This window comes from Ostrea edulis, chromosome 10 (assembly GCF_947568905.1).
Source record: "Ostrea edulis chromosome 10, xbOstEdul1.1, whole genome shotgun sequence".
In the NCBI taxonomy this organism is placed as follows: Eukaryota; Metazoa; Mollusca; class Bivalvia; order Ostreida; family Ostreidae; genus Ostrea; species Ostrea edulis.
Genome location: NC_079173.1, coordinates 4,906,624 through 4,923,760, shown reverse-complemented (window position 1 = coordinate 4,923,760; position 17,137 = coordinate 4,906,624). Strand labels below are relative to the sequence as shown.

Here is a 17,137-nt window from a genome sequence, read left to right as displayed (position 1 = left end):
GGGTGATGGTTGACGCCCGCCCGTTCTGTGGGTGATGGTTGACGCCCTCCCGTTCTGTGGGTGATGGTTGACGCCCGTCCGTTCTGTGGGTGATGGTTGACGCCCGTCCGTTCTGTGGGTGATGGTTGACGCCCGTCCGTTCTGTGGGTGATGGTTGACGCCCGTCCGTTCCGTGGGTGATGGTTGACGCTGCCCGTTCCGTGGGTGATGGTTGACGCTGCCCGTTCCGTGGGTGATGGTTGACGCCCGCCCGTTCTTCTGTGGGTGATGGTTGACGCCCGCCCGTTCTGTGGGTGATGGTTGACGCCCTCCCGTTCCGTGGGTGATGGTTGACGCCCGTCCGTTCTGTGGGTGATGGTTGACGCCCGCCCGTTCTGTGGATGGTTGACGCCCTCCCGTTCCGTGGGTGATGGTTGACGCCCGTCCGTTCTGTGGGTGATGGTTGACGCCCGTCCGTTCCGTGGGTGATGGTTGACGCCCGTCCGTTCCGTGGGTGATGGTTGACGCTGCCCTTTCTTCTGTGGGTGATGGTTGACGCCCGTCCGTTCTGTGGGTGATGGTTGACGCCCGTCCGTTCCGTGGGTGATGGTTGAGGCTGCCCGTTCCGTGGGTGATGGTTGACGCTGCCCGTTCTGTGGGTGATGGTTGACGCTGTCCGTTCTGTGGGTGATGGTTGACGCCCGTCCGTTCTGTGGGTGATGGTTGACGCCCGTCCGTTCCGTGGGTGATGGTTGAGGCTGCCCGTTACATGTAGTTGTAAAGTATAATGTGTACATGTTTATGATAAACAGTTTAAAATTTTTAAAGAATAAAATTTAATACAAACGATTGAGATCTTACAATCATGAAAAACAAGATCGGCGCCAAACAATCAGCAAATATGTGGAGCATTCATGACCTGGTATTTATTTCAGACATGCTGTTATTTGTAAATACACATTGATATACATTTAAAAATCTTAAATTCTAGTTTTTATTTATCTCGTAATTTATTTGCATTAGAATCATTAACTCGATTCTCTAATGAGGATCTCCTGGGCTGCTGTACGTCCATATTGAACAAACATGTACTACACTACACCAAATATTGCACTTCAGTTGATTATAAAGTTTACAAGGTCTTCCTACACCGGGTAAACATATACATATACCACGGTGGAGACAAACGTACGGCAAAATCTGCGAGTTACCGTTCTTAGTTCGTTAATTGTTTATGTTTACATGTTGCCATGCTGCGCGTGTGTATCGGCTTTCGCGGTAATGAAAGACGGTTGACCCGTGATCTTTTTTCCTGATTTCCGTTCGACTAATTTCTAAGTGTACTGTTTCTAAAAAAGAGAGAGCGGGGGAATACTGTGCGCAGAGTACCAGGATTTTGTATACGTTGGACGTACTACAGGTAATTTATACTACAGAAAGGGAGAAAGGGGGGCCGGGGTATTTACAAATAACGTGTAGCTGTTTATGCGTGCAGATAGGAGTTCGGTGTTTGGTCTATTATATAGTTTAGTAATAGAGCATGGATTCATTACTAGTTATGTACAATGTGATGAATACGGGTTGTTGTTATCACTTATAATTAACACAGTAACCTATTTAACAGAAATATTACGTGTTGTAAATTAACAGGATTATATTATCGTACAGACTAACAGCTAGCAGCTTTGAGACCACCCAGATTACTTACTGGCAATCTCTTCTCCAATCATTTTTGCCAAATTAAAACAATTAGAGCAGGTTGCGAAATGTATGTGTACATGTACATATTGACGTTTATAATTTATTTTTTCTTCACACTCACTGTACGTCACTCAAGCCCCAAGAGAGAGAGAGAGAGAGAGAGAGAGAGAGAGAGAGAGAGAGAGAGACTGCTCAAAATAAAATTTATAAGACAGGCATTGTTGGAACCTATATCCGAAAATGATGAGTTTATTTTTCAAAACTTCCTACAACACGTTGACCAGTATGTGGTTTATCTGTCACATTTGTACGTTTTACACCGAGAGTCTAATTAGATCTGTACAGATTTAATCAATGACAAGGGTGACTTCATAAGGACAACCATCGTCCGATACCCACGGCTGATCCCATAGTGATGAGTAGAAGTCGAAATCATCTGTGGGTATCCGACGATGAGGGAAAATTCACTGCATGCAATTACGCACTGCACATTCTTCAAATAATTTCTCTTTTAAAAAAAATTTCTATGTTTTTCATTTTTTTTAATACAGAAATTTTAAATAGCCTTAAAGCTTCTACCTCTCAAAACTTTATCGGAATTGGTTCTACATGTTATTATCTCGTGGGAGTTTTAAGCTGCTGATATATAACTAAATTCGGGCAAATATGTTGTTTTAAAAAAGCATTAGTCTCGGAAAAAATTTATCACCCGATAAACATAAGTCCCTGTGCCTATCATAAAAATCAGCACCAAAAATCAGCACCAAAAGGCATAAGATACGTTGTGTCTGAATTGTGTTTCTATTAAAGGGTAGATTTTCTAAACGCTTTCAAGTTCAGTAGATTTCTAATTGAGAGTTTGTATATTTATTGATCGACTTCGTTCTTCTTCTTTTTTTTTTTTCAAATCCCTGACACGTGATCGATTGCACTGAACACGACAGCTAGCACTGCATTAATTACTGTTAGTTTGCCAAGTGCATTATATAACATGAATAAAATCGCTGGCGCTTCCAATAGAAACTTTATGACCCAAACTATGTCAATACGCTGGGTACAATATACGAAAAAAAGTTCGGTTTTATAAGCAGGTCTACAAAAAGCAAACCAAAAATGAAAAAAGAAGCGTGGGTTTGTCCTGTTTCCTGGGGGTTGAATTTAGTTTGATTCTTGTACCATTACCAAAATAACATTTGTGAATTGATTTATCGATCTTCTGAAATCGATAACATATTTACTGTAATATATGAAGCGCAGTCAATCGTTAAGAGAGCGACGTGTTTGACAGTTTTATGATTTTTCTACCGTGAAACATGTTTTCTCTAAAGATCAAATTCATTTTTTTTTTTTATAGATACTGTGTGTATTGTCGAGTTGAGAGGAATTTTAAATACGACAAGAGTATGACTATATGTATATTGTCGATATAGGGGTATTGCCTCTTTTGAAGTAACAAAGTCTTCGTATGAACTGTGACAGATTTTATGGTTTTGACCTGCTTAATTAAATCAATTTATAAACTGTCTAGTTTGCGTAAACAAGGGATATGAAAACAAGGAACTCAGGAAGGGGGTGTTAATTTCTGTATGAATGGGTTCTCCGATATACTAATCATTATTATATACTTTCAATTTCATCTCTTCTTTTTTCTTTAAAAGTTTGCGGGCATATATCACACGATATATGCCCGGAAACATTCCGGCCCGCAAACATTACGTCACAATCAAATTTCTACGCCGTTAATTTTCAAATTTTTCATCTTTTACTCAGTTAAACCGATAAAGTTATTGTTAAAAATAAAATTATTGTTAGTTTCTAAATGAAATTGAAAGTATATAATAAAAAGGTTATAGACTTTGTATGGAAAATATGACGACCGAGTTTTTTGGCGCGTAGACGGACCGAGCTTGCGAGGTCCGTTCGCGACAAAAAACGAGGTCGTCATATTTCCCATACAAAGTCTATAACCTTTTTATTATATACTTTCAATTTCATTTAGAAACTAACAATAACTTATTTTTTACAATTTCTTTATTGGTTTAACTGAGTAAAAGATGAAAAACACGAAAAATTTGAAAATTAACGATGTAGTAATTTGCTTGTTTATTGATTGTGACGTAATGTTTGCGGGCTGGAATGTTTCTGGGCATATATCGTGTGATATATGCCCGCAAACTTTTAAAGAAAAAAGAAGAGATGAAATTGAAAGTATATAATAACCTATAATTATTTCCCTTTGTAGCTGTGTTAGTCCTCACATAACAGTCAAAGAACCTGCTTTCCCATGAAATAGGAATATCTTTATGTTACAATCACAATTTAGTTAATTTGTTTTTACCACGATGCGTAAATTTGACCTAAAGACATCAGGGAATATAGTGATATTATTGTAAATAATATGTTTTATGCATTTATATGTAACATTACACCGGTGCATTATTTTGCTGGCTTGTGACGTAACAATGCACTAGTACATATGTGACGTTAGATTATCTCTTGACGTCATAAATTACTGGATGACGTTATCAGTATATTGTTATTGTCGTTAGACGTTCGACTTGTTTTCAGCGAATCATAAGAAAAGATACCCACCGCCACCCCTTCTACCATCCTGCTGTATATATAGTCATTTGACTATAGTTGTGGCCTATTGTTTGTTGCCACCTTATTTTTCATCATAGTGATTATAATTTTCACACTATATCTTAACATGTAACTTTGGGAGATCCTAAACCAAGTCTATGTACAATTTGATAAGAAAGTAGGATCTCCCTAATTGTTTATCTTGATATCTTCTTGTCATTAATAAATGACAATTTTACAACTACAATAATTACTTGTTTGTTGAGATGAAAAATAACTAGCTGCGGGAAACATGTTTTAACTTCTAGATTTATCATATAGAGGGCATAAATAATATTAATGGCTGCAAAAGCATATTTTCTGTTTACATTTTTCAGAATTTTTTTCTTCTTTCCTACAATGGCGTAACTTCGTTTGCCATAAGGATTATGTTTTCTGTTGAACGAGAAATTATAAGACATCTGAGAATTTTTTTTAAAGTAGTATGCTGATTAGAAATAGGCCTATAGTCATTCAGCTAACTCATTGTATGGGATATAATTTTGATTATTTTTTTTTCGAATGATCAAACAAACACATGCATCAACCGAAAAAAGGGACAGAAATTTTCTTGTTAGGGATGGACGATTATTATAAAGCGATTCTGGACTGGTTGAAATATTTTTATAGTAACAAATGAAAATGCTTCACGATTTGATGTGTTTTTCCGTCCAGTTTTATATATTTATTCATAATAATAATAATAATATATAATAATAATAATTATTATTATTGCTATCATCATCATTATTATTACTATTATTTCTATTATTGGTTAAAACCTCAATCATTTAAATAAAAGTTTAGCAGTTTATGCATTATACATTCTTCCTTAATATCATATCGTATGCACAAAATATGAATTAAAATTAAACTTGTACTTCCACTGTGTACATAGATTTCTATAATGCAAACCGCCTATGTATTTATTCCTCATATAGATCTTAAGGAGGTACTCTACGTCGTCATAATGGCTCACTTCCTTTTAAAACATGGATGAAAATATAAATATCAGCAATATTCGTCTATTCATTTCAAAATTCATCGCCTAGCTGAGTAGCTCAGTAAGTTAGCACGTCGACTGCTGAACTGCAGCTCGACGTGGGTTCGACTCTAGCAGGGTTTTTTTTTTTTCCAGATTATTTTGTACTAAAACTGCATATTTTTTTTTTTACTAAATAAAGTAAATTTTAATAAGTTTTCAAAATATTGTTGTACATATCCTCCACTTTTCATCCATATCAAATTTCTCTGGTGTAGCATACATGTACCGCCTTAAAAGATAATATGAAAAACTACGTACATAACATCTACCTGAAGGATTTACGTGTAATAATTTTCTTTCTATTGTTTTAGGCAATTCATAATATGCAAAATGTAATTTCTTGTTTTCATTTTGTTTTAATGCAAAGAAAAAGCATATCCTCTCAAACAATAAAATGCCCTTATTCTTGGTGTTATTTACTGTTTTTAATTTGTGTGTGTCATCACCATTATGACATAGCAAAGATATAATATGGTATTGAACATGATATTGTAAATGAGCTGTCCGAGGAAAAATCAAATCGCGTGTTTAAATTCAAGTTTAGTATCTACCTACTTAAACGGCCCACGTGAATTCTATAATGAAATAAAATCGAGACTTGAACACGGCATATTGTTTTCAACAGTCAATATGGAGTCATGCAATTTAAGCAGGGAGAAATGGCTCAGGTTTCAGAAGCCTGGAAACTGCGTCTGTTTAAAGAAAAATCAGGAAATTGTACTTTGTCTATCATTCTCTATTATTACACATGCGCACTGCGTTACACACAGGGTGTCATTTTCAGTCTCCTGAGGTTGTATTGGATGATGGCATTTCCCACCAAAAAAATATCATTGCACTAGGCCTACGTGGGAGGGGAAGGGATGAATAATCATGCATTCTATAGGCTGATATTTTCATAATTAATATTTGATGATGTTGGTATCATATGAACATTTGTACTGAAAAAAGCAACACAAATTACTGAAAAAATGTGTCCGTTTGAATTATTGAAAGGGGCATGTAGATCTACACAATTTTAGATGAAAATTTTCAAATTTTTTCTCTCCATTTTTATTGTTTACAATGCTTAACTAAAGTATTTCTAATGGTCAACCAAAATTTGAATATCAGTTGTTGAGTTACAAGTGAGATACAGCACTCATAATTTTTTGTTATGTAAACAAGGTTTCTGCCATGCTTTTGTTTACATATAGATTGCTTGATAGAAAATAGCATGTTCAAAACAAAATTAGATGTGCCAAACATTAAAAACTGTTTAATTGTAATCAGAATTGACTTGTAAATTGAAAAAGAAAACATACTTTAAGCGAATCTTTACCAGTATATTTAACCCATGTTAACAGAAATATGGCACGGGCCTTGTTTACATAACAAAGAATTGTGAGATCTGTATCTCCCATGTATATCGACAATATTGATATTCAAATGTTTGCTGACCATTAGAAATACCCTAGTTTCTAAAAATTAAAAATGGAAAAATAAAATTTGAAAATTTTCATCTCAAATCGTGCCCATGCCCCTCTAAAGCCCATAGATTGCTTCTCTTCTTCAGACCTACAACCATGGGTTGTGCCACGTCCTCGGAGCCCAAACGGACGGGTGCGGAATACGGCCAGTACAGCATGCTGGGTAATTACCACCAAAAACACGAAGACAAGAAACCACAGCAACAGCAGCAGAAGAATGGCGGACCACCGCTAGCGCCGACAGATGAGGACTTGTATCACACCGACACTGAGGACGAGGCAAGGGCACAATCTATAAATAGAAATATATCCATTACTTTTAACGGACATCCAACTATAATGTCGTATTTACTTTTGACTATAAACAGACTTTCTCTCTGCTTGTCTGAAACTACACGTAGTACATGTACTTAGTGTAACTTTAGACCAATATATTACATGTACGTCTATTGATACACTGGCCCACAAAAATAATGTTGACCGGGGGGGGGGGGGTTGGGTTGGGGGGGGGGGAGTTCTCACATCCACCATTAACCCCCCCCCCCCTCCTCCCCCCCCCCCCCCCCCCTATTTTCAGATATTTCTAAATCAACATAGGAAATATATCAACTGCATAATGAAAGGGACATACATCTCAAATCAATAACACACTATTCGGGCTCGGTGAATATTGTACTTCGAAGGTGGCTAAATCATCGCATTGACCTCAAAAACAGCAATAATTGTTTTATTATATGATTAAATGATTAAAAAACCCTTCAAGATTGTTCTTTGCTTTAATTGTATATCTTAGTCGAATCCAGTGAGAAACGCGGAATTTCATTGGACGGCAAAAATAATTCCTTATGTTCACCTGGAAGGTCACGTGCAGGTAAACATAACGTAGTATGATTTCTACATTGTTAGATCTCAGCCAATTAGAGAGCTAGGAATTATTCAATCATATAATAATAAGACTTGTCCTGTTCTAGACATTAAGACCTGTCCTGTTCTAGACATTAAGACTTGTCCTGTTCTAGACATTAAGACTTGTCCTGTTATGTACATTAAGACTTGTCTTGTTCTACTCATTAAGACCTGTCCTGTTCTAGACATTAAGACTTGTCTTGTTCTAGACATTAAGAGATGTACTGTTCTAGACATTAAGACTTGTCCTGTTCTAGACATTAAGACTTGTTCTGTTATATACATTAAGACTTGTCCTGTTCTACTCATTAAGACCTGTCCTGTTCTAGACATTAGGACTTGTCCTGTTCTAGACATTAAGAGTTGTCCTGTTCTAGACATCAAGAGAGGTCTGTTCTAGACATTAAGACTTGTCCTATTCTAGACATTAAGAGTTGTCCCGTTCAAGACATTAAGAAATGTCCAGTTCTAGACATTAAGAGATGCTCTGTTCTAGACATTAAGAGATATCCTGTTCTAGACATTTAGAGATGTCCAGTTATAGACATTAAGATTTGTCATGTCTAGACATTTAGAACTGCCCTGTTCTAGACATTAAGACTCGTTCTGTTCTAGACATTAAGCCTTGTCCTGTTCTAGACATTAAGACCTGTCCTGTTCTAGACATTATGATATATCCTGTTCTAGACATTAAGAGATGTCTTGTTCTAGACATTAAGAGATGTACTCTTCTGGGCATTAAGAGATGTCTTGTTCTAGACATTAAGAGATGTTCTGTTCTGGACATTAAGACTTATCCTGTTCTAGACATTAAGACTTGTTCTGTTCTAGACATTAAGACTTGTCCTGTTCTAAACATTAAGACTTGTCATGTTCCATATATTAAGACTTGTCCTGTTCTAGACATTAAGAGATGCCCTGTTCTAGACATTAAGAGATGTCTGTTCTAAACATTAATAGATGTCCTGTTCTATACATTAAGACTTGTCCTGTTCTAAACATTAAGACTTGTTCTGTTCTAAATATCAAGACTTGTCCTGTTCTAGACATTAAGATTTGTTCTGTTCTAGACATTAAGACTTGTCCTGTTCTAGACATTAAGACTTGTCCTGTTCTGGACATTAAGAGATGTACTGTTCTAGACATTAAGAGATGTCATGTTCTATACATTAAGACTTGTACTGTTCTAGACATTAAGACTTGTCCTGTTCTAGACATTAATATTTGTTCTGTTCTAGACATTAAGACTTGTCCTGTTCTAGACATTAAGACTTGTCCTGTTCTGGACATTAAGAGATGTACTGTTCTAGACATTAAGATATGTCCTATTCTATACATTAAGATTTGTCCTGTTCTAGACATTAAGACTTGTCCTGTTCTAGACATTAAGACTTGTCCTGTTCTAGACATTAAGATTTGTTCTGTTCTAGACATTAAGACTTGTCCTGTTCTGGACATTAAGAGATGTCCTGTTCTATACATTAAGACTTGTACTGTTGTAGACATTAAGACTTGTCCTGTTCTAAACATTAAGATTTGTTCTGTTCTAGACATTAAGACTTGTCCTGTTCTAGACATTAAGACTTGTCCTGTTCTGGACATTAAGAGATGTACTGTTCTAGACATTAAGAGATGTACTGTTCTGGGCATTAAGATATGTACTGTTTTATACATTAAGACTTGTCATGTTTTAGACATTAAGAACTGTTCTGTTCTAGACATTAAGACTTTTCCTGTTCTAGATATTAAGAGAGATCCAGTTCTAGACATTAAGACTTGTCCTGTTCTAGACATTAAGAAATGGACTGTTCTAGACATTAAGAGATGTACTGTTCTAGACATTAAGAGATGTCCTGTTCTAGACATTAAGCGATGTCCTGTTCTAGACATTAAGACTTGTCCCGTTCTAGACATTAAGACTTGTCCTGTTCTAGACATTAAGAGTTGTCCTCTTCTAGACATTAAGACTTGTCCTGTTCTAGACATTAAGAATTGTCCTGTTCTAAACATTAAGAGAGGTCTGTTCTAGACATTAAGACTTGTCCTGTTATAAACATTAAGAGATGTCCTGTTCTATACATATAGAACTTTCCTGTTCTAGACATTAAGACCTGTCCTGTTCTAGACACTAAGACTTGTTATGTTCTAGATATTAAGACTTGTTCTGTTCTAGATATTAAGACTTGTCCTGATCTAGATATTAGGACTTGTCCTGTTCTAGACATTAAGACTTGTCCTGTTCTAGACATTAAGAGATATACTGTTCTAGACATTATAAGATGTCCTGTTCTAGACATTAAGAAATGTCTTGTTCTAGACATTAAGAGATGTACTGTTCTGGGCATTAAGCTATGTACTGTTTTAGACATTAAGACTTGTCATGTTCTAGACATTAAGAACTGCCCTGTTCTAGACATTAAGACTTTTCCTGTTCTAGATATTAAGAGAGATCCAGTTCTAGACATTAAGAGTTGTCCTGTTCTAGACATTAAGAAATGGACTGTTCTAGACATTAAGAGATGTACTGTTCTAGACATTAAGAGATGTCCTGTTCTAGACATTAAGCGACGTCCTGTTCTAGACATTAAGACTTGTCCCGTTCTAGACATTAAGACTTGTCCTGTTCTAGACATTAAGAGTTGTCCTGTTCTAGACATTAAGACTTGTCCTGTTCTGGACATTAAGAGATGTCCTGTTCTAGACATTAAGACTTGTCCTGTTCTAGACATTAAGACTTGTTCTGTTCTAAATATTAAGACTTGTCCTGTTCTAGACATTAAGATTTGTTCTGTTCTAGACATTAAAACTTGTCCTGTTCTAGACATTAAGACTTGTCCTATTCTGGACATTAAGAGATGTCCTGTTCTATACATTAAGACTTGTCCTGTTCTAGACATTAAGACTTGTCCTGTTCTAGACATTAAGACTTGTCCTGTTCTGGACATTAAGAGATGTACTGTTCTAGACATTAAGAGATGTCATGTTCTATACATTAAGACTTGTCCTGTTCTAGACATTAAGACTTGTCCTGTTCTAGACATTAAGACTTGTCCTGTTCTAGACATTAAGACTTGTCCTGTTCTAGACATTAAGATTTGTTCTGTTCTAGACATTAAGACTTGTCCTGTTCTAGACATTAAGAGTTGTCCTGTTCTGGACATTAAGAGATGTACTGTTCTAGACATTAAGAGATGTCCTGTTCTATACATTAAGAGATGTACTGTTCTAGACATTAAGAGATGTCCTGTTCTATACATTAAGATTTGTCCTGTTCTAGACATTAAGACTTGTCCTGTTCTAGACATTAAGATTTGTCCTGTTCTAGACATTAAGACTTGTCCTGTTCTAGACATTAAGATTTGTTCTGTTCTAGACATTAAGACTTGTCCTGTTCTGGACATTAAGAGATGTCCTGTTCTATACATTAAGATTTGTCCTGTTCTAGACATTAAGACTTGTCCTGTTCTAGACATTAAGATTTGTCCTGTTCTAGACATTAAGACTTGTCCTGTTCTAGACATTAAGATTTGTTCTGTTCTAGACATTAAGACTTGTCCTGTTCTAGACATTAAGATTTGTTCTGTTCTAGACATTAAGACTTGTCCTGATCTAGATATTAGGACCTGTCCTGTTCTAGACATTAAGAGATATACTGTTCTAGACATTATAAGATGTCCTGTTCTAGACATTAAGAGATGTCTTGTTCTAGACATTAAGAGATATACTGTTCTGGGCATTAAGATATGTACTGTTTTAGACATTAAGACTTGTCATGTTCTAGACATTAAGAACTGCCCTGTTCTAGACATTAAGACTTTTCTTGCTCTAGATATTAAGAGAGATCCAGTTCTAGACATTAAGACTTGTCCTGTTCTAGACATTAAGAAATGGACTGTTCTAGACATTAAGAGATGTACTGTTCTAGACATTAAGAGATGTCCTGTTCTAGACATTAAGCGATGTCCTGTTCTAGACATTAAGACTTGTCCCGTTCTAGACATTAAGACTTGTCCTGTTCTAGACATTAAGAGTTGTCCTGTTCTAGACATTAAGACTTGTCCTGTTCTAGACATTAAGATTTGTCCTGTTCTAGACATTAAGACTTGTCCTGTTCTAGACATTAAGATTTATTCTGTTCTAGACATTAAGACTTGTCCTGTTCTAGACATTAAGAGATGTCCTGTTCTATACATTAAGATTTGTCCTGTTCTAGACATTAAGACTTGTCCTGTTCTAGACATTAAGATTTGTCCTGTTCTAGACATTAAGACTTGTCCTGTTCTATACATTAAGATTTGTCCTGTTCTAGACATTAAGACTTGTCCTGTTCTAGACATTAAGATTTGTTCTGTTCTAGACATTAAGACTTGTCCTGTTCTAGACATTAAGACTTGTCCTGTTCTGGACATTAAGAGATGTACTGTTCTAGACATTAAGACTTCTCCTGTTCTAGACATCAAGAGTTGTCCTGTTCTATACATTAAGAGATGCCCTAATCTAGACATTAAGAGATGTCCTGTTCTAGACATTAAGCGATGTCCTGTTCTAGACATTAAGACTTGTCCCGTTCTAGACATTAAGACTTGTCCTGTTCTAGACATTAAGAGTTGTCCTCTTCTAGACATTAAGACTTGTCCTGTTCTAGACATTAAGAATTGTCCTGTTCTAAACATTAAGAGAGGTCTGTTCTAGACATTAAGACTTGTCCTGTTATAAACATTAAGAGATGTCCTGTTCTATACATATAGAACTTTCCTGTTCTAGACATTAAGACCTGTTCTGTTCTAGACACTAAGACTTGTTATGTTCTAGATATTAAGACTTGTTCTGTTCTAGATATTAAGACTTGTCCTGATCTAGATATTAGGACCTGTCCTGTTCTAGACATTAAGAGATATACTGTTCTAGACATTATAAGATGTCCTGTTCTAGACATTAAGAGATGTCTTGTTCTAGACATTAAGAGATGTACTGTTCTGGGCATTAAGATATGTACTGTTTTAGACATTAAGACTTGTCATGTTCTAGACATTAAGAACTGCCCTGTTCTAGACATTAAGACTTTTCCTGCTCTAGATATTAAGAGAGATCCAGTTCTAGACATTAAGACTTGTCCTGTTCTAGACATTAAGAAATGGACTGTTCTAGACATTAAGAGATGTACTGTTCTAGACATTAAGAGATGCCCTGTTCTAGACATTAAGCGATGTCCTGTTCTAGACATTAAGACTTGTCCCGTTCTAGACATTAAGACTTGTCCTGTTCTAGACATTAAGAGTTGTCCTGTTCTAGACATTAAGACTTGTCCTGTTCTGGACATTAAGAGATGTCCTGTTCTATACATTAAGACTTCTCCTGTTCTGGACATTAAGAGATGTACTGTTCTAGACATTAAGAGATGTACTGTTCTAGACATTAAGAGATGTCCTGTTCTATACATTAAGATTTGTCCTGTTCTAGACATTAAGACTTGTCCTGTTCTAGACATTAAGATTTGTTCTGTTCTAGACATTAAGACTTGTCCTGTTCTAGACATTAAGACTTGTCCTGTTCTGGACATTAAGAGATGTACTGTTCTAGACATTAAGACTTCTCCTGTTCTAGACATCAAGAGTTGTCCTGTTCTAGACATCAAGAGTTGTCCTGTTCTATACATTAAGAGATGCCCTAATCTAGACATTAAGAGATGTCCTGTTCTAAACATTAAGACCTGCCCTGTTCTAGACATTAAGACTTGCTATGTTCTAGATATTAAGACTTGTTCTGTTCTAGATATTAAGACTTGTCCTGATCTAGATATTAGGACCTGTCCTGTTCTAGACATTAAGACTTGTCCTGTTCTAGACATTAAGAGATATACTATTCTAGACATTATGAGATGTCCTGTTCTAGACATTAAGAGATGTCTTGTTCTAGATATTAAGAGATGTACTGTTCTGGGCATTAAGATATGTACTGTTTTAGACATTAAGACTTGTCATGTTCTAGACATTAAGAACTGCACTGTTCTAGACATTAAGACTTTTCCTGTTCTAGATATTAAGAGAGATCCAGTTCTAGACATTAAGACTTGTCCTGTTCTAGACATTAAGAAATGGACTGTTCTAGACATTAAGAGATGTACTGTTCTAGACATTAAGAGATGTCCTGTTCTAGACATTAAGCGATGTCCTGTTCTAGACATTAAGACTTGTCCCGCTCTAGACATTAAGACTTGTCCTGTTCTAGACATTAAGAGTTGTCCTCTTCTAGACATTAAGACTTGTCCTGTTCTAGACATTAAGAATTGTCCTGTTCTAAACATTAAGAGAGGTCTGTTCTAGACATTAAGACTTGTTCTGTTATAAGCATTAAGAGATGTCCTGTTCTATACATATAGAACTTTCCTGTTCTAGACATTAAGACCTGTCCTGTTCTAGACACTAAGAGGTGTGTGATTCTTGGCGTAAAGCACTAAAATACCAATAAACTCTATAATAAACACAAATGCCCAATTGAAGAAATATTTAATATAAAGCACAGAAAAATTCACTTTATCTTATTTGGATACCAACTTCCGCCCCTACCTGCTTTATATAAAACATTTTAAATACAATGTCTAACTGGTGTGATTCACGTTAAATAACTGTATCCCATTTTCATTCTCAATGACCGTGTAGCGTTTGAAAGCGTGGCGAGAATTCCATCGTCATCGAAAACAAGTTTTTGAACTTGTTTAGATCAGTCGAGCGGTCAATAGCTCGCGGGTGACATGCTGCTAGGAGATTTGGTTCCATGAGTTAAACCCCGGGTGGGGGCGGAAGTGGGTATCAAAATAAGATAAAGTGATCTTTCTGTGATTTAATACATATATGGAGAGAGATTTGTTTCTCACTTCATTTTCATTTGTATTTTAACAGGATGCTAATCGTCTGACACCACCACCACCCATAGCTAATCCCAATAATTCTAAACAAGAAGAGCAAACTCAAAAGAAGGAAGACACCCAGCCACCACCTGTTGTTCTGCCGCCTGAAAAGAAAGAGGAAGAGGTCATTCCACCCCCGCCGCCAGCAGAACAGAAAGAAGAGGAAATCATCCCCCCTCCGCCGCCAGCAGAACAGAAAGAGGAGGAAGTCATCCCCCCTCCGCCGCCAGCAGAGCAGAAAGAGGAGGAAGTCACCCCCCCTCCGCCGCCAGCAGAGCAGAAAGAAGTTATTCCCCCTCCCAGTGGTGGTTCCACAACTGATCTGGCGGGGGCTGTGGAGAGTGAGGAAAATGAACCGGAAGAGCGCGGCCGGAGGACAGGGGTGGACTTAGTGGTGGTCAGTCAGGAAATGGTACCTGAAAGGTACCACAGCCCAGGTAAGTGTCCTAACTATCTACAGCTATGCCTGAAAATCCAATGAGGAATTGAATAACGTTCATGCAAAATCAACTTTGCTGTAATTTGTCATTTTGGGGGCCACCATGAGGCAGTGTCATTGGTCTAAAAATAGCCATGCGCATGTAACAGTTATTTACAATAATCAAGATCGATTATCAAACGAACAAAACTTTAAAGTTTGATGTCTGGCAAATGAAGTTTTCGCAGAGCACTATGATAATATCACATGATATTTCACTATGCTGTATATTCTTCATTTTCTTTTCATGATAGGGGATAACGGTAAGTGATTGAAATGCATAGTTAAACAGTCTATACTTCGTCTTTCTTCTGATATTCTAACATATTGTTGTAATGCATGGTTATTTTGGTCAGACCTACCTTCTTTTCTGTCTGGTACTGGAAACATACACGATCTGTATGCATGGTTACCACGTTCATTATCGTTATAATCTCTACTGTTTGATTATTTACAAGGATTGGGATCCGGTGTGCATGTATTTACATGTAAGTGTGAACAAGACACCGCTAGCAGGCCCGAGGATTTGTAGCACGTCTAGGTCGAGTGGTTAAGCTAGTAGAATACCAACGTGCCCACAGTGGCTAACCGAGAGGAAGTGGCTAGTTTGCTTTTTAAAATGGAGTGGCGGTAGCGTTTTGTTTTTTTTCATAGCAAATGTGAGACGACATTTTGTGAGTGGAAAAATCACAGGACGAGTTACCTACATAGACCCAAAAGGAAATTGAATTGTAACTAAGCAATACAAGTATAGGCTTTTAACAAGAGCTTGTCGTCGTTAGGAACATCCTACTCAGTAAACTGATATAAATGTATCATGTGCTTTAAGTATTTATATCTTTTTTATCAAATGACAAAATAAAACTTCTCTAAAATGGTAAATTTCATATAACAAAAAGTTTTTAAAAACACATTTAAATCGAGGCAAAATACTGACAAACAAGTTGATGGTACAGGGGTTTCAACAGTCTCGATTGAAGTCAGCATTTCGCAAATTCTATGGTAGTTATAACGATCTAGTTTGTCAATACAACGTATCATTGGGTCAAATGCTGTCTGCCGTGTTTCATACCAATTGTTAGGCCATTCTTGGCACAATGATTTTGATTACGGATAACTCCGTTTACCTGATCGGGATATAGGGCTCACGCGGGTGTGACCGGTCGACAGGGGGTGCTTACTCCTCCTAGGCACCTGATCCCACCCCTGGTGTGTCCAGGGGTCCGTGTTTGCCCAACTATCTATTTTGTATTGCTTGTAGGAGTTATGAGATTGATCACTGTTCGTTATCTTTCATTCTAGAAACTACTGTATAATGATTTTTCTAATATGACCTTGAAGTAGACATTATGATATTCGTACTAAAAATAGAAAGCATTACTTCTTCTCAACCTCAAGAAAAAACAGTGAATAGCAGATGATAAAATTATATTTATTTTTTACACAGCAAAAAATACTACATAGCTAAGAATTGCACAATCTTTTTTATCGTGAAGAATTTTAAGGTTTGATTGCAAAAATGACAATTTCTGTTATTTGTTGAATTATAGAAACGTTTTTGCTAGTTGCTATGAATAATATTAAAATGTCAGTTTCATTACATAGCAAATTTTCTTCTCTTCGTTTTCTCAATTTTTTAAAGATTGAAAATCTTGTAAAATTGTTAAGTCGTACCTAAATTAGATCATCAGCAAAGTATCTCCCCTGCATTGAACAGAGGTTAAACCAATAAAATGAATAGGAATTTTCACTTCATCCAAAATTTTCTACCAATAATAAAGGAGAAAAGGTGCATTATCCGAAGACTGTAAAATACTTTCACTTCGTATAATTAGAATTATACATTTTTCCAAAATATCAAATTAATTTTTAAGGTAATCTTTATTACACACATTAGTGCGGTTTTCGCCTATAAAGAACGGGTATATCTCAAATCTATTTAGTTTGTGAAACATCTTTAATATTATTTAAATTCTTCAACTGCATTCAAATGATCTTACGCGCATGTTGCATGTATTTAATGCGCGCGC

General features: G+C 36.4%; 1 protein-coding gene across 1 annotated transcript in view; it reads left to right on the top strand.

Moving 5' to 3' along the window:
• Positions 1–1,198: 1,198 nt before the first annotated feature.
• The window catches only part of LOC125666590 (calpain-9-like), a 35,051-nt gene continuing 19,112 nt past the window's right edge, over positions 1,199–17,137 (top strand). The window contains exons 1-3 of the mRNA XM_048899782.2: positions 1,199–1,399; positions 6,903–7,095; positions 14,622–15,066. Coding sequence (XP_048755739.2) covers positions 6,913–7,095; positions 14,622–15,066 — 628 coding nt within the window. The 5' untranslated portion in view covers positions 1,199–1,399; positions 6,903–6,912. The remainder of the gene's footprint in view (positions 1,400–6,902; positions 7,096–14,621; positions 15,067–17,137) is intronic.